Here is a 25,514-nt window from a genome sequence, read left to right as displayed (position 1 = left end):
GTCAGCACTTGGTTCTGGCGACTGACGCGTCACAGTATGGCCTAGGGGCTATTCTCGCCCATCGGTGTGAGGATGGGTTGGAACAACCCATCGCCTATGCTTCCAAGACCCTCAATGATGCCCAACGGCGTTACTCTCAAATTGAAAAAGAGGCGCTCACTATCATTTATGCTCTAAGAAAGTTCAGCGTTTTTTTGTATGGTTCTAAGTTTCACCTCATCACCGACCACAAGCCGCTGGTCTCTCTGTTCAGCCCCTCGGCGTCGCTTCCAGATAAGGCAGCTCACCGCCTGCAATGTTGGGCCTTATACTTGTCTCGTTTTCACTATGAGATTCACTATGAGATTCACTATCGCCCCACGGCCCAGCACTCCAACGCTGACGCGTTGTCGCGTTTGCCGATGGGCCCCGACCCGGTTTTCAATCGTGATGAACTACTCTGTTTCCACATTGATGGGGAAGAACGTCGGTGCAGTCGAGGGTTTTCCACTTACAGGTTCGCAGGTCGCGTTGGCTACTGCACGGGACCCGGTCCTGCATCAGGTGATCGGTTTTGTTCAACGGGGTTGGCCGGACAGGACCAAGGGCCGGGCATCGGATCCCCTTCGCAACTACCATGCCTTGCACCTTCGTCTGTCTGTTCGTGAGGGTGTTGTTCTTCTGGCCACGGATGGCGCATCTCCACGGGTCATGGTGCCAGCCTCTCTTCGCAAAGATGTTCTCAAACTATTGCATGAAGGCCATTGGGGGATTTCTCGGACTAAGTCCCTTGCCAGCAGGCACGTTTATTGGCCCGGTATTGATTCGGACATCGCCCACATGGTCGTTGCATGTGGTCAGTGTGCCCAATACTGGCTGCACCTCGTACTATGCCCTCTCCGTGGCCTGATCCGGCGCAGCCATGGGAACGGGTGCACGCTGACTTTGCCGGCCCCGTCCTCGGCACTTATTGGCTACTGTTGATTGACGCTTTCTCGTAGTTTCTGTTTGTTGTTCGATGTCCGTCGCCCACCACTGCGGCGACGACGCTGGCTTTGTCCAAAATCTTTGCGCTAGAAGGTCTTCCATCCACGATTGTCACAGACAACGGCCCTCAGTTCTCTTTGCAGGCCTTCCGTGATTTTTGTACTGGACAAGGGATTCATCATGTTACAGCACCGCCCTTCCATCCGCAATCGAATGGGGAGGTCGAGCACCTTGTCCGCACTTTCAAAAGCCAGATGAAAAAATTCCTTGGTGATTTTTCCACAGATGACGCTCTGTTGCAATTTCTGAGTTCTTATCGCTTCACGCTTCTGGGTGATCGCAGTGCTGCTGAACTCTTGCATGGCTGCCAACCGCGCACTCTACTGCACCTGCTTCACCCTGTCAGGCCTTGTACTGTGTCCCCTAGTGCGGGAACATACTCGGTGGGCGCCAACGTGTGGGCACGACAGTATGGATCTTGCCCTAAATGGATTCCAGGGGTGGCCAGGCTCTTCGCGGCTGCCGGCTATCTGAAATACGTACGGACGACAGCATGGTTGGTCGCCATTACGACCAGATGCACCCACGAGTGGTGGCCATGGCAGTGCCACCGCCCCTTCTTTCGTCTCCACCAGCCTGAGAAGCCGGTCCTGTCGCTGCTACCGATCTTCCGGGCGTGTTGCTGCAGCCGACGTTGCTACCGCTTCCGAGTATGCCGGAACCGGCCCCAGTCGCGACGCCGCCTTCTCCGGGACCCATCTCGCTGGGGCACACCCCCAGGTCCACGACACCTATGGATGCTGCTCCGGAGCTTTCACCCATCGTCTTGTCCAGGAGGCGCGTTCCATGCGCAAGCTTCCATCCTGGACATTTTTGACCATACGCTCGTGTTTCTCCGCGGGATCTTCTCGGGGCCTCCCAAGAGGCCATGGATGTCTCCGCACTGTCCGTGTCTCCAAGGAAGTGAGTGTTTTTTTCAAGGGGGGAAAAGTGTTATGACAGTGCCACGAGATTTAAAAGTGCCGCTATGTCAGTACGCGAACACGGCGATAGAGGCGCTCCGCAGCTCGGCCGAGCGCTGGAGCGCCACCTAGCTATGAACGGCGCCAGCCGCATGTCACGGCACGCCAGTCGAATGACAGATACGGAGTTAATAGCATGTAACCTGCTATTGTTTCTACTTTTGTGTATCCACGCAATTTATTAGTGATTAAAGGTTATAACGCCTACGTTTCTAGCATTTTTAGACTTAGAGAAAGCTTTTGACAATGTTGACTGGAATACTCTCTTTGAAATTCTGAAGGTGGCATGGGTAAAATACAGGGAGCGAAAGGCTATTTACAATTTGTACAGAAACCAGATGGCAGTTATAAGAGTCGAGGGGGCATAAAAGGGAAGCAGTGGTTGGGAAGGGAGTGAGACAGGGTTGTAGCCTATCCCCGAAGTTATTCAATCTGTATATTGAACAAGCAGTGAAGGAAACAAAAGAAAAATTCGGAGTAGGTATTAAAATCCATGGAGAAAAATAAAAATTTTGAGGTTCGCCGATGACATTTTAATTCTGTCAGAGACTTCAGAGGACTAGGAAGAGCAGTTGAACGGAATGGACAGTGTCATGAAAGGAGGGTATAAGATGAACATCAACAAAAGCAAAACGAGGATAATGGAATGTAGTCGAGTTAAATCGGGTGACGCTGAGGGAATTAGAGTAAGAAATGAGACACTTAAAGTAGTAAAGGAGTATTGGTATTTGGGGAGCAAAATAACTAATGATGGTGGAAGTAGAGAGGATATCAAATGTAGACTGGCAATGGCAAGGAAAACAATTCTGAAGAAGAGAAATTTGTTAACATCGAGTATAGATTTAAGTGTCAGGAAGTCGTTTCTGAAAGTATTTGTACGGAGCGTAGCCATGTACGGAAGTGAAACATGGACGATAACTAGTTTGGACAAGAAGAGAATAGAAGCTTTCAAAATGTGGTGCTACAGAAGAATGCCGAAGATTAGATGGGTAGATCATATAACTAATGAGGAGGTATGAAATAGGATTGGGGAGACGAGAAGTTTGTGGCACAACTTGACTAGAAGAAGGAATTGGTTGGTAGGACATGTTCTGAGGGATCAAGGCGTCACCAATTCAGTATTGGAGGGCAGTGTGGAGGGTAAAAATTGTAGAGGGAGGCCAAGAGATGAATACACTAAACAGATTCAGAAGGATGCAGGTTGCCGTAGGTACTGGGAGATGATGAAGCTTGCACAGGATAGAGTAGCATGGAGAGCTGCATCAATCCAGTCTCAGGACTGAAGACCACAACAACAACAACAACAACAACAACAACAACTGTAAGGTGCTTAAAAATGTTATTAAAGAGGCAAAGAGTATGGGGTATGTAAATAGAATAGCTAATTTACAGGATACAATTAAAACCATAGTGCCAGTTGTGAAGGAAGTGTGTGGTCAGCAGTACAAGGTCGATTAGATTAGATTAGATTAATACTTGTTCCATAGATCATGAATACGACACTTCGTAGTGATGTGGAACGTGTCAGGTTAATAAAAGATGTCTGTACAAGATATTACATTACACAAAATATTGCATGACACTAATGTTTAAGTTGGTTTTTTTCCCCCTCCCTTAATTTATATCTAAACATTCAGCCAATGAGTAGAAGGAGTTGTCATCTAGAAATTCTTTTAATTTAGTTTTAAATGTTGGATGGCTATCTGTCAGGCTTTTGATGGTGTTTGGTAGGTGACCAAAGACTTTTGTGGCAGCATAATTTACCCCCTTCTGAGCCAAAGTTAGATTTCGCCTTGAGTAGTGAAGATCATCCTTTCTCCTGGTGTTATAGCTATGCACACTGCTATTACTTTTGAACTGGGTTGGATTACTAACAACAAATTTCATAAGTGAATATATATACTGTGAGGTTACTGTGAAGATCCCTAGATCCTTAAGTAGATGTCTGCAGGATGACCGTGGGTGGGCTCCAGCAATTATTCTGATTACACGTTTTTGAGCGATGAATACTTTTCTACTCAACGATGAATTACTCCAGAATATGATGCCATACGAAAGCAGTGAATGAAAGTAGGCATAGTAAGCTAATTTACTGAGATTCTTATCACGAAAATTTGCAATAACCCTAATAGCATACGTAGCTGAACTCGGACGTTTCAGCAGACCATCAATGTGTTGCTTCCAGTTTAACCTCTCATCAATGGACACACCTAAAAATTTTGAAAATTCTACCTTAGCTACAGACTTCTGTTCAAAGTCTATATTTATTATTGGAGTTGTGCCATTTACTGTACAGAACTGTATATACTGTGTTTTATCAAAATTTAAAGAGAGTCCGTTTGCTGAGAACCACTTAATAATTTTGTGAAAAACATCATTTACAATTACATCACTTAGTTCTTGGTTTTTGGATGTTATTACTATATTTGTATCATCAGCAAAAAGAACTAACTTTGCATCTTCATCAATGTGGAATGGTAAGTCATTAATGTATATCAAGAACAGTAAAGGAACTAAGACCGAACCCTGTGGGACCCCGTACCTGATAGCCCCCCAGTTTGAGGAATCAGCTTTCTGCGTTCTTCCAGTTAAGTATGAATTAAACCATTTGCGCACTGCCCCCCCTCAAACCATAATGATTTAGCTTATCTAAAAGAATTCCATGATTTACACACTCAAAGGGCTTTGAGAGATCACAAAAAATACCAATGGGTGATGTCCGGTTATTCAGAGCATTTAATATTTGATCAGTGAAAGCGTATATAGCATTTTCTGTTGAAAAGCCTTTCTGAAAACCAAACTGACATTTTGTTAGTACTTTATTTTTACAAATATGGGAGGCTACTCTTGAATGCATTACTTACTCAAAAATTTTTGATAGAGCTGTCAGAAGAGAGATTGGGCGGTAGTTGTTGACATCCAACGTATCCCCCTTTTTATGCAATGGTCTTACAATGGCATATTTCAATCTATCGGGGAAAACACCCTGCTCCAAAGAGCTATTACATACGTGGCTGAGAATCCTACTTATCTGTGGGAACAAGCTTTAAGTACCTTGCTGGAAATGCCATCAATTCCGTAAGAGCTTTTACTTTTCAGTGAGTTTATTATTTTACTGATTTCAGAGGGAGAGGCTGGTGGAAATACAGTTGTTTCAAACTGCACAGGTATGGCCTCTTCTATTAGTAGCCTTGCCTCTTCTAGTGAAGATGTAGATCCTATTTTCTCCACAACGTTTAAAAAATGATTATTGAAAATATTTTCAATTTCTGATTGTTTGTTAGTACACTTGTCATTCAGTTTTATGGCACTAAAGTCTTCCTGTGCTCTTGGTTGCCCTGTTTCCCTTTCAAGAATATTCCAAATTGCTTTAATTTTATTATCAGAGTTACTGATCTCAGACATGATACACATGCTTCTGGACTTTTTAATAACTTTTCTTAGTACCGCACAATAGTTTTTATAATATTGAACAATTTCGGGGTCAGTACTCCCTCTTGCTGTTAGATACAGTTCTCTTTTTTGGTTGCAAGATATTCTTATTCCTTAAGTTAGCCAAGGTTTTTTATATGTTTTCTTGGAATTATGTTTAACTATTTTCTTGGGAAAACAATTTTCAAATACCCTTAAAAATGTATCATGAAATAAGTTATATTTCAAGTTTGCATCGGGTTCCTTATACACTTCATCCCAGTCTAGCTGCTGTAGGCTTTCCCTAAAGTTTGCAATATTTACGGCATGGAGCTATGTCATGTACTGTAACTAGCTGTGCACCATGATCTGAAAGACCATTCTCAACAGGATAAGCATTTATGTCCTTAAACTTATCTTGGTCTATAAAAAAGTTATCTATCAATGTCCTGCTGTTCTTTGTTATCCGAGTAGGAAAATCAATGACGGAGCTCAAATTGAAAGAACTGAGTAATACTACAAGGTCAATCTTCCTATTACACTCTTTCAGGGAATCAACATTGAAATCCCCACAAATGATAATTTGCTTCCCCCTGTCTGACAGATAGCACAACGAAGCATCCAAGTTTTCTAGAAATAGCTGGAAATTCCCTGAGGGGGACCTATACACTGTTACAATTATGAAAGTGCCATCATTTAGTTTTAGTTCAGTGGCACACGCTTCCATATGTTGCTCTACACAAAATTTTTTAGTTTCTAAATTTTTTACACTGTGGAAGCTTTTGACATATATGGCAACTCCTCCTCTCATCATATTATCTCTACTTACATGTGCAGCTAATTTGTACCCATTGATGCTAACCTCTTGCATATCAGTGACAATTTGATGCTCAGACAGGCATAGTACGTCTATCACATTCTCAGTTTCTATATCTTCTAAACAAAGCAGCCATTTTATTCTTCAATCCCCCCATATTTTGATGAAGTATACTAACATTATTTTTCACTTTACTTTTGTGAGTATCTTGAACTTTTTTAACATCTTTAGTACTTGCCTGGCTGAGTTTCCCACTGGACACTGATCTGACACATAAAAAAGAGTTTCCACCATGAGATGTAGTTCCTCCCCCCTTTAAATATCCTGCTATCAGCCCAGCCAGTTTACCCTTCCCTTTCTTGTTGAGGTGTAGGCCATGTCTAGTATAGTCCCACCTATGGAGTGAATCAACAGGAACCACACCAATGTGTGACCCTGCACCAGATCCAAGTAGCTGTTCCAACTCCAAATTAACTCTCCTGACAGAAGAGCTCAAATGAGGTCGGTTGTGGCGCTCCAGAACTGACGCAAACCCAATACTGGTATGACTCGATGTTGATGCAATCTTTGCCAGGTCACACTCTATGCTGTACCCCGGATCTCTGTCAATACTGTTGCCTGGCCCACCCACAATAACCACAGTATCTTCCTTAGTAAAACCTCTACATAGTGAACCTAAATCCTCTGTAACCTGCCCCAGTCCAGCACTAGGTTTGAAAAAACTTGTGACCTGGTATTCTGACCCTAATTCATCCTGCAGAAGTTGGCCCACACCCCTAGCATGCGAACTACCTAGCAACAAGTCTTTGCAGACTTCCTTACATTCTTATTCAATTTGCTTCTGAAAGCTTGTTGAGCCCTGTCTACATCTACTTCTGTGAGAGGCTCATCAGTTTCTGACTGAGGCAACAGGTCAAACCTATTTTTTACATTAATAACAAAGCTGTCAGAAGAATTTCTTGGCCTGTTCCTTATGCCTGTTGCCACTTCCCACCCCTGTTTACCCTTCTCCCCCCTTAACCTGCCCAGTTCTGGCCTAGCCTCATCTAACTCAGCCTGAAGGGCAGCAATTTCCCCCTCCTGTTCCACAATCTTTCTATCTCTACTGCATAGCCTACAGAACCACTGATGAGTCTCGCTCATTTTCCCAATTCCCACACCACTACAATCGCCCCAATGAAAAAAGTTACTACATCCATCACACCAGACCCCGGAGCTAACAATTCTACGGCACGTCAGGCACTTTACACTCATGGTACAAATCGATCTTAGTGACAGAAAGACAATTAAGTTACCGGAAAACAATGAAAATACGTGTACGAAAAATTAGGCCTATTCGCGACAATGTAAACAGTGGTTCAGAAGTTTATTACTGGAAATTACTTAAGAGATGACGATACTCTACAGATAGAAAGGGTCAGCAAACGTATTTAGCACACTAAACTATCAGTAAATGCACTTAAAATTGCGGTATGAAGTTTAATCTGAAAGCTCAAAAGTTCGGCCTGACCGCGATATGTAAACAAAACGAACTTTATGTGATTACTGTGAAAATACGCGAGTAAGACAAAAACCTTTAATGGTATGCTTGAAGAGCACTATAATTAATGTAATAAATTAGTTTAAAGTGTTAAAAACAGCTTATTACTACTTAAATTACTTATCTTGTTCGAGAGCTGTGACTCAGACTTCCATATAGCAGGCGCAGGGCTACCAACGATATAAAGGCAGATCAGAGGAAAAATATTTCTGTCACTGATAAATCAGATATGTCTACTGTATTTAACAATCATTTTCTGAGCATTGCTGGTGAATCAAATAAAAATTTAGTTTCTACAGGGAATCATATAACTCTCTCGGCAAATGTCTTTCCGAGATTGATGCCTGAAATACTCCTCTATGATAAAGACAAGGGGGAGATTGGGTCAATAATTAAATCACTGAAGGTTAAGAACTCTCATGGTTATGATGGAGTCACTAGCAGAATATTTAAGTACTGTGCTGCACATGTTACCCCTGTATTTAGCCATATTTGTATTTTTTCCTTTATGAATGGTCAGTTTCCTGAACAATTAAAGTACTCAGTAGTAAATCCACTTTATAAAAAGAGAGAAAGGGATAATGTAGGCAATTTTAGACCTATTTCGATGCCATCAATGTTTGCTTAAGTTGTTGAAAAGGCTGTGTATGTAAGTATCTTATATCACAAAATTTGCTATCAGATATAGAGTTCAGCTTTAGAAGTCATTTAATAACTGAATATGCTATATTCTCTTTTCTCATGTGAGGTACTGGATGGGTTAAAAAAAAGGTTTAGAACACTAGGCATATTTTTTGATTTAACTAAGGCACTTGATTGTACTGATCACAAAATATTGTTCCAGAAGTTGGACCATTATCGAATACGGGGAGTAGTTCACAATTGGTTCACCTCTTACTTCAGCAACAGACAGCATAAGATTCACGGTGTTGGGAATGGCTGTGATGTGGGGGCCTGAGTGGGGTATGGTCAAGTGGGTGGTGCCCCAGGGATCAGTGTTGGAGACACTCCTGTTCCTTATTTATATAAATAATATGCCCTTTAGTATGCCAAGTAAGTCTAAAATATTTCTGTTTGCTGATGACATTAGCTTGGTAGTAAAGAATGTTGTGTGCAACATTGGCTCGGTTTCAAATGGTGCAGTTCATGACCTACGTTCATGGCTTGGAGAAAATAAACTAATACTAAATCACAGTAAGACATAGTTTTTACAGTTTATATCACACAATTCAATAAAACCTGCCATTCTGATTTCATGGAATGGGCATATGATTAGTGAAACTGAACAATTCAAATTTTTAGTGGTCAGACAGATAGTGTACTGTCATGGAAAGCCCACATTCAGGATCTTGTTCGAAGACTTAATGCTGACATTTTTACTATTTTAATGGTATCTGAAGTGAGTGATCATTCAATGCGAAAATTAATCTACTTTGCTTATTTTCATATGCTTGTGTTGTATGGTATTGTATTATGGGGTAACTCTCCCCATTCTAAAAGGATATGTTTGGCTCAGAAATGGGCAGTTCGGGCAATAAGTGGTGAAAGTCAACAAACAAAAAAACTGTGAAAGCACCCACGTGATTTACCAACTGACCTGCCTACACTGTGGGAATGACCAGCAACAAACTGTCCATTCGCACGAATGGACACAGGCAGACAGTGTTTGTTGGTAATGAGGATCACCTTGTGGCTAAACATGCCTTGGCGCACGGCCAGCACATCTTGGCACAGTGTTACACCGTCCGGGTTATCTGGATACTTCCCACTAACACCAACCTATCTGAACTCCGGAGATGGGAACTTGCTCTTCAATATATCCTCTCTTCCCGTTATCCACCAGGCCTCAATCTCCACTAATTTCAAGTTGCCGTCACTCATACCTCACCTGTCATTCAACAACATCTTTGCCTCTGCACTTCCGCCTAGACTGACATCTCTGCCCAAACTCTTTGCCTTATAATATGTCTGCTTGTGTCTGTATATGTGTGGATGGATATGTGTGTGTGTGCGAGTGTATACCTGTCCTTTTTCCCCCTAAGGTAAGTCTTTCTGCTCCCGGGATTGGAATGACTCCTTACCCTCTCCTTTAAAACCCACATCCTTTCATCTTTCCCTCTCCTTCCCTCTTTCCTGATGAAGCAACCGTTGGTTGCGAAAGCTAGAATTTTGTGTGTATATTTGTGTTTGTTTGTGTGTCTATCGACGTGCCAGCGCTTTCATTTGGTAAGTCACATCATCTTTGTTTTTAGATATATTTTTCCCGCGTGGAACGTTTCCCTCTATTATATTCATATCATTAATTTGAACCCAACAAGTACGTTTGTTATTGTCACTGTTGCATTTCGAAATCTTTTCTGTCGTCTTATTTTCTCTTTCTGTTTTTGCCAGTAGTTTCACTTTGTATTCACCTTCTCCTTTTTACCGTAATCTACTATACAATTTTATCCCGCCTATATATACTCAATAATACGTCACCCACTTCCAAACCATAACCAAAGCAATTTTTTTTCCCCGCTTTCAACACTACTGCTGCTATAAAATCCACCGTTTCTGGTTCACAAACAATTCCTTTCACCTATTTAACAACCATTTCGGCTAGTTCTCATAACTTTCGCTTTATTTCCGTTTTTCCCACATCATTGATAATTTTTAGCCGCTTCCCACAGGTTTTAACGTCATTATTTCTGCGCCAGACAATTGTTAGCCTCATTTTCATAATCACAAAACCACCCCTTTTAATACATTTACACGCAGTTTTTTCGAAATTTTCCCGAATTTCTCCATCCTTTAACGTGTTTTGGCGGCAACACAACCACCTAACCTTTGTGCACATCATTGTCTACCAACCCAAGTTCACCACAGGATCAACATAGCCCAGCTTTAACCAACACTTTTTCGCCTTTTTTCACAACAGATCTCCAGTTACTTTCTAGTTCACCTTTATCTCTCCCCTTATATTTTTATTTTCATTTCAGCCTCATGTTACACTTTCCACCTTCTAATACCATGTCACCCTCACAACACCCCCACAACGACCCCATTAAGTTTTATTTACATTCCCTCCGCAAACATGCCTTCACCCTAGCCAGATTACGCTCGCATATTTTATTTTATCAGGGTTGTCTGACATTTGGCATTACCCCCAAAGGCCTCACACTTAAAGTTCCCATCTCTGGCTCCAACCCTTCTTTCCATCAGTCCCTATACCAGTTCCAAACTGAACAATCCATTGCCCTCACCCACCTAATCCTTCTCCTACACATCAACTCAGCCAATGAACACACCCGTCAACTCCTACCCTTAATAAAAGTCCTCAATCTTTCCTCTCCCACACCCACACCGGCTGTTCAGAGCATCCTCCTACAGGCCAACCGCAAATTAGAACAGCATGCCACCCTTCACCTCAAAAAACTATCCAATCTCCTTCCCAATCCGAAACCTCTGTCCTATCCAAAGGCCTCACCTTCAGCCCCACTCCCAGATTCAACTAAACAGCCCTCGTCAAAGATTTATTGTCCTACACTCGTACTCTCTGCTGGAAATATCACTTTGCCACGAAGAAAAATGATCCTAATCCTACTCCTAATGATCCAACTCCCCAAGACACTATCCAAATTGAACCCTGCCTGGAACAGTTCCGTCCTCCATCACAGCGGGACCCACCTCCTCTTCCTCAAAATCACCCTCTCCAAATCTTCCAGGAATTTCTGACTTCCAGCCTTGCCTCTCAATCCTTCTTAAAAAACCTTAATCCTACTCCCAACATCACCACTGCTGAAGCCCAGGCTACCGTGATCTGAAGGCTGACCGATCCATCGTCATTCTTCCGGCGGACAAGGGTTCCACGACCATGGTACTTGATCGTCGGGAGTATGTGGCTGAGGGACTGCGTCAGCTTTCAGACAAGACCACATACAAAGTTTGCCAAGGTAATCCCATTCCTGATGTCCAGGTGGAGCTTCAAGGAATCCTCAGAACCTTAGGCCCCCTACAAAACCTTTCACCTGACTCCATCAACCTCCTGACCCCACCAACACCACGCACCCCTACCTTCTACCTTCTTCCTAAAATTCACAAACCCAATCATCCCAGCCGCCCCATTGTAGCTGGTTACCAAGCCCCCACAGAACGTATCTGTGCCTACGTAGATCAACACCTTCAACCCATTACATGCAGTCTCCCATCCTTAATCAAACACACCAACCACTTTCTCGAATGCCTGGAATCCTTACCCAATCTGTTACCCCCGGAAACCATCCTTGTAACCATTGATGCCACTTCCTTATACACAAATATCCCGCACGTTCAGGGCCTCGCTGCGATGGAGCACTTCCTTTCATGCTGATCACCTGCCACCCTACCTAAAACCTCTTTCCTCATTACCTTAGCCAGCTTCATCCTGACCCACAACTTCTTCACTTTTGAAGGCCAGACATACCAACAATTAAAGGGAACAGCCATGGGTACCAGGATGGCCCCCTCGTACGCCAACCTATTCACGGGTCGCTTAGAGGACGCCTTCTTGGTTACCCAGGCCTGCCAACCCAAAGTTTGGTACAGATTTATTGATGACATCTTCATGATCTGGTTCAGGGTACTAACACAAAGCCGAATATCACACTAGATGGCACTACTCTGCAAGTCGTAGATAACTTCTGCTATCTAGGATCTACTATAGAATCAAACATGACTGTTGACAAGGAAATTGATGCTCGCATTGGAAGAGCTGCGACAACTTTTGGCAAACTCTCTACACGTGTTTGGAAAAACAACAAACTCTCTTTGACCACCAAAATTCTTGTATATCAAACTTGCATCCTCAGCATCCTTTTGTATGCATCGGAAACATGGACTACCTATGCCAAACAAGAACGTCGCCTTAATGCTTTCCACATGGCGGTGCCTGAGATCCATCCTCAGAGTAACGTGGAAGGACCGAGTGACCAAAGAAGCAGTGCTATCTAAAACTAACTGCAACAGTATTTTAGCTATCTTGAAGCAGAGACGACTCCGCTGGCTGGGACATGTCCACTGTATGGATCCTGACAGATTACCATATGAGGTGATGCTTGGAGAGATCTCTATAGCCAAAAGACCTGTAGGATGTCCTGTATTGAGGTTCAAGGACTCCTGTAAACGAAATATGCAGAGCTCTGGAATCGACACAAACAGATGGGAGGCACGGGCTAGCATGAGACCAGAGTGGCGTGATGATATATCATCTGGAATGTCGAAGCATGATGAAGGCTTGTGAGACAGATGAAGGCAGAAAAAGCTTCACAATGCTACCACTGCTCCTGCCTCAGCAGCCAGATACACTTGTGACAATTGTGGCAAGAGATGCCGTGCTACCATTGGCTTGACAAGTCATATGAAAAAATGCAACCCATAAACACACAGACACTGCAACAATCATCTACCAAGATGTCGTGGCCAATATATAGATTCCCTGTAAGATAGAGGGTTAAGCTGTTTGCCATCAACCTGCTATAAGCTCATTCCACTATTCTCCTGGCTGTGTCTGTTATGGATGTTTGGGCCCTTTATCAGTTTACTCATGTTACCATATAACAATTAAACATCACGGATTTTCAAGAGTCCTCCTGTGTTGCAGGCAAATCGTGTATGTCAAAAACAGGGCTGGGCAATGCATAAATGTAGTGGGATATCAGACTTAATGTTTCCTCAGCCAAATTTTGTCTTGTCCTGTGGTATCATTTCTTAATGTGAAAATTTGTTTTCTATTGGTAATGAATGGATCGAGAAGCCTTTTGCACTGTAAGATTTGAATTTCCCTGGCAGAATTTTATGATAAACACAACCAAAGTGTTTCACAAACATGAAAAATGTGAATGGGGTAATTTTTATTGTGCAGTTTACCAAGTTCTTCGCTGCAGATGAAGTAACTGGCACACCACTACGTCTACCGGCCTCATATGGACAACAAAGTTGCACAAGCGGTCTGACAGTGTGCCATCTTCCAGGCACACTAGCCAGACTCACACTAGTCATTATGGTACTGGATAGTGCTGTCAGCCAGAGTTCATGCCATCTCTGTGGGCCTTTTCTTGAGGTTGTGAAGTTAATCAATGCGGACTACTCCGCCAGCTGCTCTCATGTCATTTGCCTCCGGCAGACAAAAATGGTTGATTCACAATACAGGGTGCACCCCACATGCCGGTGGCTGACAATGGTCCCTCATTAAATATCAATCAGTACTAGTTTTGGCACCCTGGTCAGCGACCTCCCTCACTGAGGAGCCCACCGTCTTCACAGTTGCAACCACATTGTAGCCCTGTCTACTCCCGGGTAACACAGGATAGCTGCCTGGTCCTCCTTTCCTGCAAGCTGATGAGCACACCCTTGGACAATGATACAGCTTCACAGACAGTTGAATCACCAAACCTCTCACATCCCACCTGATGTGCAAATGGAAGATATGGATGTACTGATATGTGTAACATTTCCCACATCTAACAAGGGTGCAGGTGGTGGAACACTGTCAGTATCAAAGGCTGGTGACATAAACTACTATAGCAGGCTGGCAGTACACAATCTTTCAGTTATATTGTCCAAAGTGAGCAATGACTGCTACGGCTGGTTACTTGGATTGATTTAGACATATTGCATAGTGTTTTGATAGGCTTAACGGAACTTTGCTTAATATCATACTTGCAATGTGTGTGCACAGTGAGTCAGAAGTGCTTGATGTGTATCAGTATCAGTTGTGAACTACTGCATATTAAATTTCTATCTGAAACTATGGCTTATGTTAAATTTCATCAGAACTATTGTTGTTTGGTTTCATGTAATAATAGACAATTTTAATCTGTTGCTACAGGAGCTGATTTGTGTTCAATATCCATTGTTGGCTCTAAAGTGAAAATTACAACACATTTCATTAAAAATTATTGTTATTAATAAGTACAATGATGCTTCTCTACATTAGTTAATTGCAAACTTACTCTAAAGGCAGCCTCTCAATTATGGTGCAAAATACACTGAAGTGCCAAAGACCTCATATAGGCAAGCGTATTTAAATACAGTGATATGTAAACAGGCCGAATACGGCACTGCATCAGCAATGCCTATACAAGACAACAAGAGTCTGGCCCACGTTGTTAGAGTGGTTACTGCTGCTACAATGGCAAATTATCAAGATTTATGTGAGTTTGAACTTGGTGTTATAGTCAGTGCTTGACCGATGGGACACAGCATCTTCGAGGTAGCGATGAAATGGGGATTTTCCCATATGAACATTTCAACGTGAATATCAAGAATGTGGTAAAACATCGAATCTCTGACATCACTGTGGCCGGAAAAAGATCCTGCAAGAACGGGACCAATGATGACTGAAGAGAATCGTTCAACATGACAGAAGTGCTGCAGATTTCAATGCTGGGCCATCAACAAGTGCCAGCATGTGAACCATTCAACAAAACATAATCAATATGGGCTTTTGGAGCCAAAAGCCAATCATGTACCCTTGATGACTGCATGATACAAATCTTTATGCCTTGCCTGGGCCTGTCAACACTGACATTTGACTGTTGATGACTGGAAACATGTTGCCTGGCCAGACGAGTCTTGTTTCAAATTGTATCAAGCAGATGGATGTGTATGGGTATGGAGACTACCTCATGAATTTGTGAGCCCTGCATGTCAGCAGGGGACTGTTCAGGCTGGTGGGGTGTGTGAAGTTGAAGTGATATGGAACCCCTTATAAGTCTAGATACAACTATGACAGGTGACACATACATAAGCATCCTGTCTGATCATCTGCGTCCATTCATGTCCACTGTGCATTCTGATGGACTTGGGCAATTCCAGAAGGACAGTGCAACACCCCATACATTCAGAACTACTATAGAGTGGCTCCAGGAACATTTTTCTTAGTTTAAACACTTCCGCTGCCCACCAGACTCCCCAGACATGAACATTATTGAACATATCTGGGATGCCTTGCAATGCACTGTTCAGAAGACATCTCCACCCCCATCTACTCTTACGGATTTATGGTTCGCCCTGAAGGATTCAAGGTACCAATTCACTCCAGCACTGGTTCAGATATTAGTCGAGTCCATGCCAAGTCATGTTGTAGCACTTCTGCATGCTTGTGGGGGCCCTACACAATATTAGGCAGACTTACCAGTTCCTTTGCCTCTTCCGTGTAGAAGAGATGTTAAACTATTTCTTCTAAAGAATTTTTGTAACATACCTTTTGAACCCAACTGAATGTTCTTTGTCCTCTGTGAAGGATGACCTCGAGCTTGTGCTCCTTCAACACCAGACAATATGTTTAAAGCATGTTCTCGAGCCCGCAACATTAAGCTTGCTGGATGTGTCCACTGATTCAACAAACGCTTTGCTCTAGATCTTGGCAGAAAAAGCAGCAGTCGCAACTTCCTTTTCACACCTTCCTTGGAATCATCTGTGTCTTCATTGGTTAAAATGGTCGAGTATTAGCAAGCTGAATTAACAATTGAAATACTAATACATACAATTTTTTTTATAATAAACATTAGTGCTTGTGTCCCTGTTCAGTAGACATACTCAAACATAACTCTTGGCAGATAAGAAACAATGGAAATATGCTTTAGCAAATTTCTTTTCCTCTTCTTTATCATCCAACTTGAGGTAGTTCAAGAGAAGTGGGTATGTGAACCCCTATGGTGCTTTCCTCACATTTATAAACAAGTTATGCTTTTACAATTTTTAATTTCAACATGATAGTGAGACCTCAATGTTAGAGAACACTGTACTGTACAGATTTTACAATAAATGTGGTACTTCAAAAATGACCATTCATAACCACTACAGTTTTCAACTGCCAGGAAGAAATGTTTATTATTTCCTTATGAAACTAAAAGATTATTTTTCTTTACTTTGTGGTATGAGATTTCTTACAACATGTACCAATAATTACATTTAACATCATACAGAATATCAAACAATGGAAAATCCAGGATGAAATGTAACAATTTTATGAAAACAAAAGTTGCAACTCACCATATAGTGGAGATGCTGAGTCAAATATAGGCACAAACAAAAGACTGTTACAAATAAGCTTTCGATCAGCAAGGCCTTCATCAAAAATAGCCCCCCCCCCCTCTCTCTCTCTCTCTCTCTCTCTCTCTCTCTCTCTCTCTCTCTCTCTCACACACACACACACACACACACACACACACACACAAAAGCAACTCACACACTCATGACTGCAGTCTCTGGCAGCTGAAGCCACACTGTAAGCAGCAGCACCCATGCATGATGGGAGTGGCGACTGGGTGAGGGTAAGGAGGAGGCTGGGGCGGGGAGGGGTAGGGATAGTAGGGTGGGTGTGGGGGACAGTGAAGTGTTGCAGGTGAGCATGCAGGGATGAGATGGAGAGAGGGTAAGGCAGCTATGTGCAGTTGGTTAGATGGAGGGCACGAAAGAGGTCGGGGTGGGAAGTAACGGAAATGGAGAGAAGTAAAAAGACTGTCTGCAATGGTGGAATGAGGGCTGAGTACTGCTGGAATGGATGAGGACAAAGACGAATGAAGGTTGAGGCCAGGAAGGTTATGGGAATGTAGGGTATATTGCAGGGAAAGTTCCCAACTGTGCAATTCAGAAATGCTGATGTTGGTGGTGAGGATCCATATGACGCAGGCTGTGAAGCAGCCATTGAAATGAAGGATGTCGTGTTGGGCAGTGTGCTCAACAACAGGGTGGTCCATTTGTTTCTTGGCCACAGTTTGTCAGCAGCCATTCATGTGGACAGACAGCTTGTTGTTTGTCAAGCCCACATAGAATGCAGCACAGTGATTGCAGCTTACTTGTAGATCACATGACTGGTTTCACAGGTAGCCCTGCCTTTGACAGGAAAGGTGATGTTTGTGACCAGGCTGAAGTAGGTGGTGGTGGGATGATGTATGGGACATGTCTTGCATCTAGGTGTGTTACAGGGTACGAGCCATGAGGTAAGGGGTTGGGAGCAGGGGTTGTGTAAGGATGGATGAATATATTACGCAAGTTCAGTGGACAGTGGAATACCGCAGTGGGAGGGGTGGGAAGATAGTATAGTGGGCAGGACATTTCTCATTTCAGGGCATGATGAGAGGTAGTTGAAACCCTGACGGAGAATGTAATTCAGTTGCTACAGTCCTGGGTGGTACTGAGTTACAAGGGGAATGCTCCTAGTGGCCATATGATGACACTTTGGGAGGTAGTGAGAGACTGGAAAGATAAGGCACAAGAGATTTGTTTATGTACAAATTTGGGAGATAATTGTGGTCTGAGAAAGCTTCTGTGAGACCCTTGGTATATTTTGAAAAGGACCGCTTGTCACTGCAGATGCGGCGGCCACAGGTGGCTAAGCTGTATGGAAGGAACTTCTTGGTATGGAACGGCTGGTAGGTTTGATATGGACAGAGGTACTGATGTAGCCATTTTTGAGGTGGAGGTCAACATCTAGGAAGGTGGCTTGTTGGGTTGAGTAGGACCAGGTGAAGCAAATGGCAGAGAAGCTGTTATGGTTCTGGAGGAATGTGGATAGAGTGCCCCCACCCTCGATCCAGGTCACAACGCTGTTGTTAATGAATCTGGACAAGGTAAGGGGTTTAGGTTTCTTGGTGTTTAGGAGGGATTCCTCTAGATGGCCCGTAACAGGTTGGCATAGGATGGTGCCATATGGCTGTCCATAGGTGTACCCTGGATTTGTTTGTAGGAAATGCCTTCAAAGGAGAAGGAATTGTGGGTGAGGATTCAGTTGGTTATGGCGATTAGGAAGGAGGCTGCTGGTTTGGAATCCGTCGGGTGTTGGGAAAGGTAGTGTTCAATAGCGATAAGGCTATGGGCATTAGGGATGTTCATGTAAAGGGAGGTGGCATCAATAGTGACAAGCAAGGCACTGTGTGGCAAAGGGACAGGAATTGTGGAGAGTCAGTAGAGGAAATGCTTGGTATCTTTTGTGTAGGAGAGTAGGTTCTGGGTAATAGGTTGAAGGTGTTGGTCTATGAGAGCAGAGATTTTCTTAGTTGGGGCACAGTAACTGGCCACAATGAGGTATCCTGGGTAGTTGGATTTAGGGTCTTTAGGAATCATGGAGAAGGTAGGAGTGCAGGAAGTGGTAAGGGGGAGTAGAGAGATGGACTCCAAGGAGAGGTTCTGGGATGGGCCTAAGGATTTGGGGAGTCACTGGAGATCGTGCTGGATTTCTGGAATGGGGTCACTGTGGAAAGATCTGTAGGTGGATGTATCTGACAGCTGGCAGAGGTCATTCTGCCAGATAATCCTCGCGGTTCAAAACAACAGTGGTGGAGCCTTTGTCTGCAGATAGGTTGGGATCAGTTTTTAGATGGTGGGCTGCAGATGTAAGGTTAGTTTGCATGTTGAAGGATTTGGGGAACAATGGTGAGGCAAATCCAAGGTTAAGAAGTTCTGGAAAGTTGACACGGGGTGATTTGGGGGCTACCTGTGAAACCAATCATGTGATCTACAAGCTAAGCTGCAACCACTGTGCTGCATTCTATGTTGGCATGACAACCAACAAGCTGCCTGTCAGCATGAATGAAACTGTGGCCAAGAAACAAGTGGACCACCCTGTTGCTGATCATGCTGTTCAACATGACATCCTTCATTTCAATGACTGCTTCACAGCCTGTGCCATATGGATCCTTCCCACCAAAATCAGCTTTTCTGAATTGTGCAGCTGGGAGCTTTCCCTGCAATATATCCTATGTTTCCATAATCCTCCTGGCCTCAACCTTCAGTTGTCATTGGCCTCACCTACCCAGCCCATTCCCTGTTCCGATTCCAGTGCTACACAGCCCTCATTCCACCATTGCTCACAGTTTTTTTCCTTCTCTCCTTTTCCACCACCCCCACCCCCACCTCTCCCCTGCCCTGTGCCTAGCCTCCAGACTGCACATAGTTACCCTACCCACTTTCCACCTCATTCCTGCATGTTCACCAGCAGCACTTCATTGTCTCCCATCTCTACCTTACTATCCCTCCCCCCCCCCCCCCCCTACTTCCTGCCCCAGCCTCCTCCTTACCCCCACCCAGTGCCAATCGCGTCATGCACTGGGGATGCTGCTCACAGTGTGGCTTCAGTTGTCAGAGACTGCAGTCATGTGTGAGTTGCTTTTGTGTGAGCGTGTGTGCATGTCTGTCATCTGTGACAATCATATACAATATGGTTCGCAAATTATACTACTTTCCTGGCCTTAAAATTTTCCCTGCCAACCTGTCATTCCAGTACAGTCACACATTATTTTGTAACTTGCCAGTACACTAAACTTGTATCTTTTTCAGTAACATCTCATTCTAAATGGTTCCAATTTCTTCCTCTTCAAATTCCTCATGGTCTATGTTTCAGTATCATAGAATTGCATGATCTACCCATCTAATTTCTAGCATTCTTCTGTTGCACTACATTTTAAAATTTTCTGTTCTCTTCCTGTCTAAACTGTTTATCATCCACATTTCACTTCCCTACAAGGCTACACCGCAGATAAATACTTTCAGAAAAGGCATCCCAACACTTAAATTTAAATCCAATGGTAAGAAATTTCTGTTCTTCGTAAACACTTTTCTAACTATTTCCTGTATACATTTTATATCCTCTCTACTTTTGTCATCATTGGTTATATTGTTGTCCAAACATCAATACTCGTCCACTGCTTTCAGAGTCTCATTTCCTAATCTAATTCCCTCAACAGCACCTGATTTAATTCGTCTATATTCCATTATCCTTGTTTTGCTTTTGTTGATGTTCATTTTGTATACTCCTTTCAAGATACTGTCCATTCTGTTCAACCTTTCTTCCTTTCCTTTACCAATGTTCTAAGAGTAGTAGTATGGTCAGCACTGCGTCGTATGTTCCTACATTACTCCAGAACCCAAAACTTATCAAGCTCCAGATCAGCTTCTACCAGTTTAGCCATTCTTCTGTAAATAATTGGTGTTGGTATTTTGCAACCATAGCACATTAAAATGAGAGTTCAGTAACATTCACACTTGACAGCATCTACTTCCTATGGAATTGGAATTGTTATGTTCTTGTTGAAATCTGAGGGTATTTCATGTGTCTCATATATCTTGGACAGAAGGTGGAATAATTTTGTCATGGCTGGCTCTCCCAAGGATATCAGTAATTCTGAGGCAATGTCATCTACTCCAAGGGGCTTGTTTCAATTAAGATCTTTTACTGCTCTGTAAAATTCTTCTCACAGTATCATACCTCCCATTTCAACTTCATTTATTTCCTCTTCTATTTCTGTAAACTATCTCCTGTTTCAATCATTGCTCATTTGAAATTCTCAAAAATTTCTGGTTCTTCCAACTTATTTAGGTCCCATCTCCTTCATTACCCACCTTTTTGCAGTTTCTTCAGTTTTAATCTACAGTTCACAACCAACCAATTATGGTCAATATTCACATCTGCCTCTGAGAAGGACTTATGGTTTGAAATCTGGTTTTGAAATCTCTGTTTCACCATTATATAATCAATAAAAAACCTTCCAGTATCTTCCAGTCTCTTCCACATATACAGCATTCTTTCATGATTCTTAAACTAAGTGTCAGTGGCAAATAAATTATCAGGTGCAGTGGTAGTCGGCATCTAAGGATACAACTGTGATGAGTGTTTAGTTCATGTCTGTCTTGGCTGTGCTAATGCATTCACTATGCTGTTCATAGAAGCTTACTCACGCTCCTATTGTCTTATTCACCATTAGGCCTTCTCCTGCATTATACCTATTTGATAATGTGTTTATTACCCTGTACTCAACTGACCAGAAGTCCTGACTGTACTTCACTAGTTCCCACTATTTCTAACTTCAAACTACCCATCTTCCTTTCTAAATTTTATAACCTACTAATCTGATTAAGGGATTTGACATCCCAAGCTCCACCCTACTGTATGCCAGTTTTGTTTTCTTGGTGATGACATCCTCCTGAGTAATCTCTGTGTGAAGATCTTAATGGGGGATTATTTTACTCCAGAATATGTTACCAAAGAGGATGCCATCACCATTTAACCATACAGTAGAGCTGTTGTCCATGGGAAAATTAGCGACTGTGGTTTCTCATTGCTTTTAGCCCTGGGATGGTAGCTTAACTTCTCTTTTTTCTTCTCTTAAGTACACAGTTATAGCTGTGTACTTATATTGTACTCCTACAACATTGGCCATACGTTCAAAGTATGTTCTCGAGCTCACAACATTATTTCATTTCCTATGAAATGGAACAGATATGAAATAGAGCAGACACTCAGACATTTTACATGACAGTCAGAAATTGATTCTCAAAATTTTACACATTTTTAACTTAATTAGATATTATTTAATTTGCTACACTCAAGGAAGTTACAATTACCTGCCATAATAGCCTTCATGACATCAATCTGCAGTTCAAAAACGCTGCGCTGAAGGTATTGCAAAAACATAGAGAAAGACAACGTCCTGTATCCAAGATACGTAAAAAAGGAGGTAAATCCTTGAGGCAGAGGAAAAGCTAATGATTCTATGGCATAGTAATAACGCTCCAAGAGGACAAACATTACATTGCGCCGGTCTTCATCTAGCTGGTCTCTGAAAAATTTTAACTAACATCAGCACAATTCTGTAGACAATACAAAACTTGTATTTGGAAAACAAAAGCAACAAAAATATTAAGGGTAAGCAATTCAATGTGTTAAATCCAAAATGCAAGACAGGATAAGCATCATTCATTTTTCAACATGTCAAAAATATAAAAATTATAAACAAGAATAATGAAAGACACAGCGACTATACTCACCAGGAAATACAGTTTGACATCACAGTTAGTAATCATAAACATTTTGTAACATCTGGTATTGAACTAAGAGATATTACTGGCATTTACAAAGAAATTTAATTATCTTTGTGTGTACTGATCATCTAGTGTTAATATTGAAACAATATTTAACAGATTAAACACAGTTTTTGACACAGTCTGAACCCCCAGGAATTTTTTTGCTGAGACTCCATAGCAGATGACTCCTACCGTATTTACTCAAATCTAAGCCGCACCTGCAAAATGAGACTAGAAATCAAGGAAAAAAAAATTTCCCGAATCTAAGCTGCACCTGAAATTCAAGACTTGAAATTCAAAGGGAGAGAAAAGTTTTAGATCGCACCTCCAAATAGAAACAAAGTTGGTCCATTGTAACATGAGACACAATTTAGGTCGAATGGATGAAGATACAGCTACAGTAGTTTGGTTCGAGTCATAAATTTAGCAGTTAAGCTTTACCAGGTAGCCATTGCTATGTATCAAGCGCTTCGTCCGTATTTATACGGGTACCCTTCCTTTTTCACATGATTTGTATAGTTTGAATCAATGCTTATTTTGCTTTCATCTGATAAGTGCTGTTCACTTTGTTATAAGTGTTTACGCCACTCTAAGCTGAAAATGCATTATTGTACTGTGTCACGTTTTGTTTGTTGCATTCTGATAATGAGTGTTTACGACCTGTCGCCGCTCGCGGCATGGCTTGCTTTTGTGCGTGCTACCGCCACTCACTATAAAAAAAAAGAGGAACTGTCTCATTAGTGAAACAATGGCAAGAGACTGCTAGTTGTTGTTACTTACACTGCTGCTTTCTTTGATAATTATCAACAAGTTTAGTGATAATTTTTCTTCGTTTGAAAATCTTTGGAGACGCTTCTTTAGTACATTACATTCTGCACAGGAATTAAGAGTCATCTTAGATTTAAAAATCTATTCAGTTGCCATGCTTCATTTCTGACTGTATCACTACTCAGCATAAGAATAATATGAATATAAATGTGACATATGTATATTCTTCTGTGTTTGCTGTTGTCTCACTCTAGTTTCACAGTTTACTAGGCAGACAGGATTTAAATGAGATAGCAGCAAACATGAAAGAATACATGGCATAATGTTTACATTCATATTATTTATTATTCTTATGCTGAAGAGAATACAGCATGATATTCACAGTTCATAAAAGTTCCTATTAGCAACCATCTCTTGTCACAGGTAGGAAAAAATACAAAACTTAGAGTTGGCCATATTGACATATATCCCAAACAGTCCTGCCAGTCAGATTTTTGTAGTAGATTTTGAGTGAGGACTTCAAATGCAGAGTGCGTTGTTGTTGTCTTCAGTCTGTAGACTTGTTTGATGCAGCTCTCCACGCTTTTGTATCCTATGCAATGCAGAGTAGCAACACTTATAAAATAATTTAGAAATTAAACACTGAAATTTAAAACAAAATTTTATTAGGTTTGTAATACATCGTATACAAAATGTCCGCCCCGATAGCTGAGTGGTCAGTGTGGCAGTCTGTCACACCAAGGGGCCCGGATTCGATTCCTGTCTGGGTCGGAGATTTTCTCGCTCAGGGACTGGGTGTTGTGTTGTCCTCATTATCTTTTCATCATCATCGGTGGAAGACAACGTGAAACCACCACTGGAATCACTTCCCTAGACGCTCATGCGGTGGACCTCTCTGACGAGACTTCCCCCAAGACAAGACCTGCTGTAAGGCAGAACCTAAAGTCAAGTTAAATGAAATGTTTAAAATATCAGTCATGATTCTGAATCACTATCACTCAATTCTTTGTTGCTCATTTCTTGATACAGAGCATTGTCCTCCATACCATCTAGTGCATTGGATATCAAACTTTTTTAAATGCTTGTTGCACAGTCTGATTTGGAACACACTTCCATGCATCGTAAATCCATTGGCACACTTGTGACAAACTTGCGTGTTTTACACGTCTTGTTGGTGTCAGTTGTCTGTCGCTTTTCAAAAGCCAGTCTGTGTACATGGGTTTAAGCTCGTCCTTAAATGGTTTATTCAAACAGATGTCAAGTGGTTGCAGAATTGACGTCATCCCACCTGGAATTATTCTCATGTCCATTTTGCTTTCCTCTAATTTTCCTTTTACTGCAGTTGTTATATGGCCTGCATATGCATCTAAAACCAACAGACTGCGTTAACCAAGCATTGCACCAGGACGACGATACCACACATGCCCAATCCATTCCAGCACCATGTCCTCCGAAAACCACCCAGTTTTATTTGCTCGTACAATTACAGTTTTTGGAAACACTTCCAATTTCAGTAAAGTCTTTCTCTTGAAAACTATAAATGGGGGTAATTTATTTCCATCTGCTGCGCAAGCAACCATGATGGACATCCGCTGTTCTTCACCCCCTGATGTAAGAACACTTTTGTCTTTCTTTCCTTTGCCATCAACCATATAATTTGACGGCATTTCAAAATATACGGGAGTCTGGTCAGCAATTCCTATCTGACCAAGAAGGTATTGCTTTTCTGTGCATCGCCTAATTATGAAGCACTGAAATTCACAATGCTTTCTTCATAATTTTTGGGCAGCTTCTGTGCAACTGAAGTATGCCTCCGAAGTGAAAAACCCCAGCGCTTCATAAACAGATCAATCCAGCTGCGACTAGCCTTAAAATTTTCAATTTTTTGCTCTCTAGCAATTTCAGGTGCCTTAATTTTTAAAATTTTGGCATTCACAGGCAGGAATGTCTGACACTGTTCCTTAACAAATTCATTTAAAATCACTTCTAGTGCATGATAGCGGCCACACTTTGGGCCACTAAATGCTTTTCTGCTACTTGAACATTCAAATAATTTGTCTCTCTGCAGTCGCCATTGCCTGACATTGCTCTCATCAGTCCCGTATCGCAGACCTGCAGCACGATTAGCACTTTGTTCCGCAGAAGAAATAACTCCCCCCTTGAATTTGGC

At 42.2% G+C, this 25,514-nt stretch overlaps 1 protein-coding gene across 5 annotated transcripts in view; it reads right to left on the bottom strand.

Annotated features, from left to right (window-relative positions):
* The window catches only part of LOC124605465 (protein pigeon), a 498,287-nt gene that overhangs the window by 39,881 nt on the left and 432,892 nt on the right, over window positions 1-25,514 (bottom strand). For all 5 annotated transcript variants that reach the window (XM_047137163.1, XM_047137164.1, XM_047137161.1 and 2 more), the window contains 2 exons: window positions 22,118-22,332; window positions 15,978-16,196 (listed from right to left, as the gene is read on the bottom strand). In XM_047137163.1, coding sequence (XP_046993119.1) covers window positions 15,978-16,196; window positions 22,118-22,332 — 434 coding nt within the window. The remainder of the gene's footprint in view (window positions 1-15,977; window positions 16,197-22,117; window positions 22,333-25,514) is intronic.

Source organism: Schistocerca americana, chromosome 3, assembly GCF_021461395.2.
Source record: "Schistocerca americana isolate TAMUIC-IGC-003095 chromosome 3, iqSchAmer2.1, whole genome shotgun sequence".
NCBI classification, from domain to species: Eukaryota; Metazoa; Arthropoda; class Insecta; order Orthoptera; family Acrididae; genus Schistocerca; species Schistocerca americana.
Note: the sequence above shows the minus strand (reverse complement) of the source record. Positions and strands in the feature narration are given on the sequence as shown.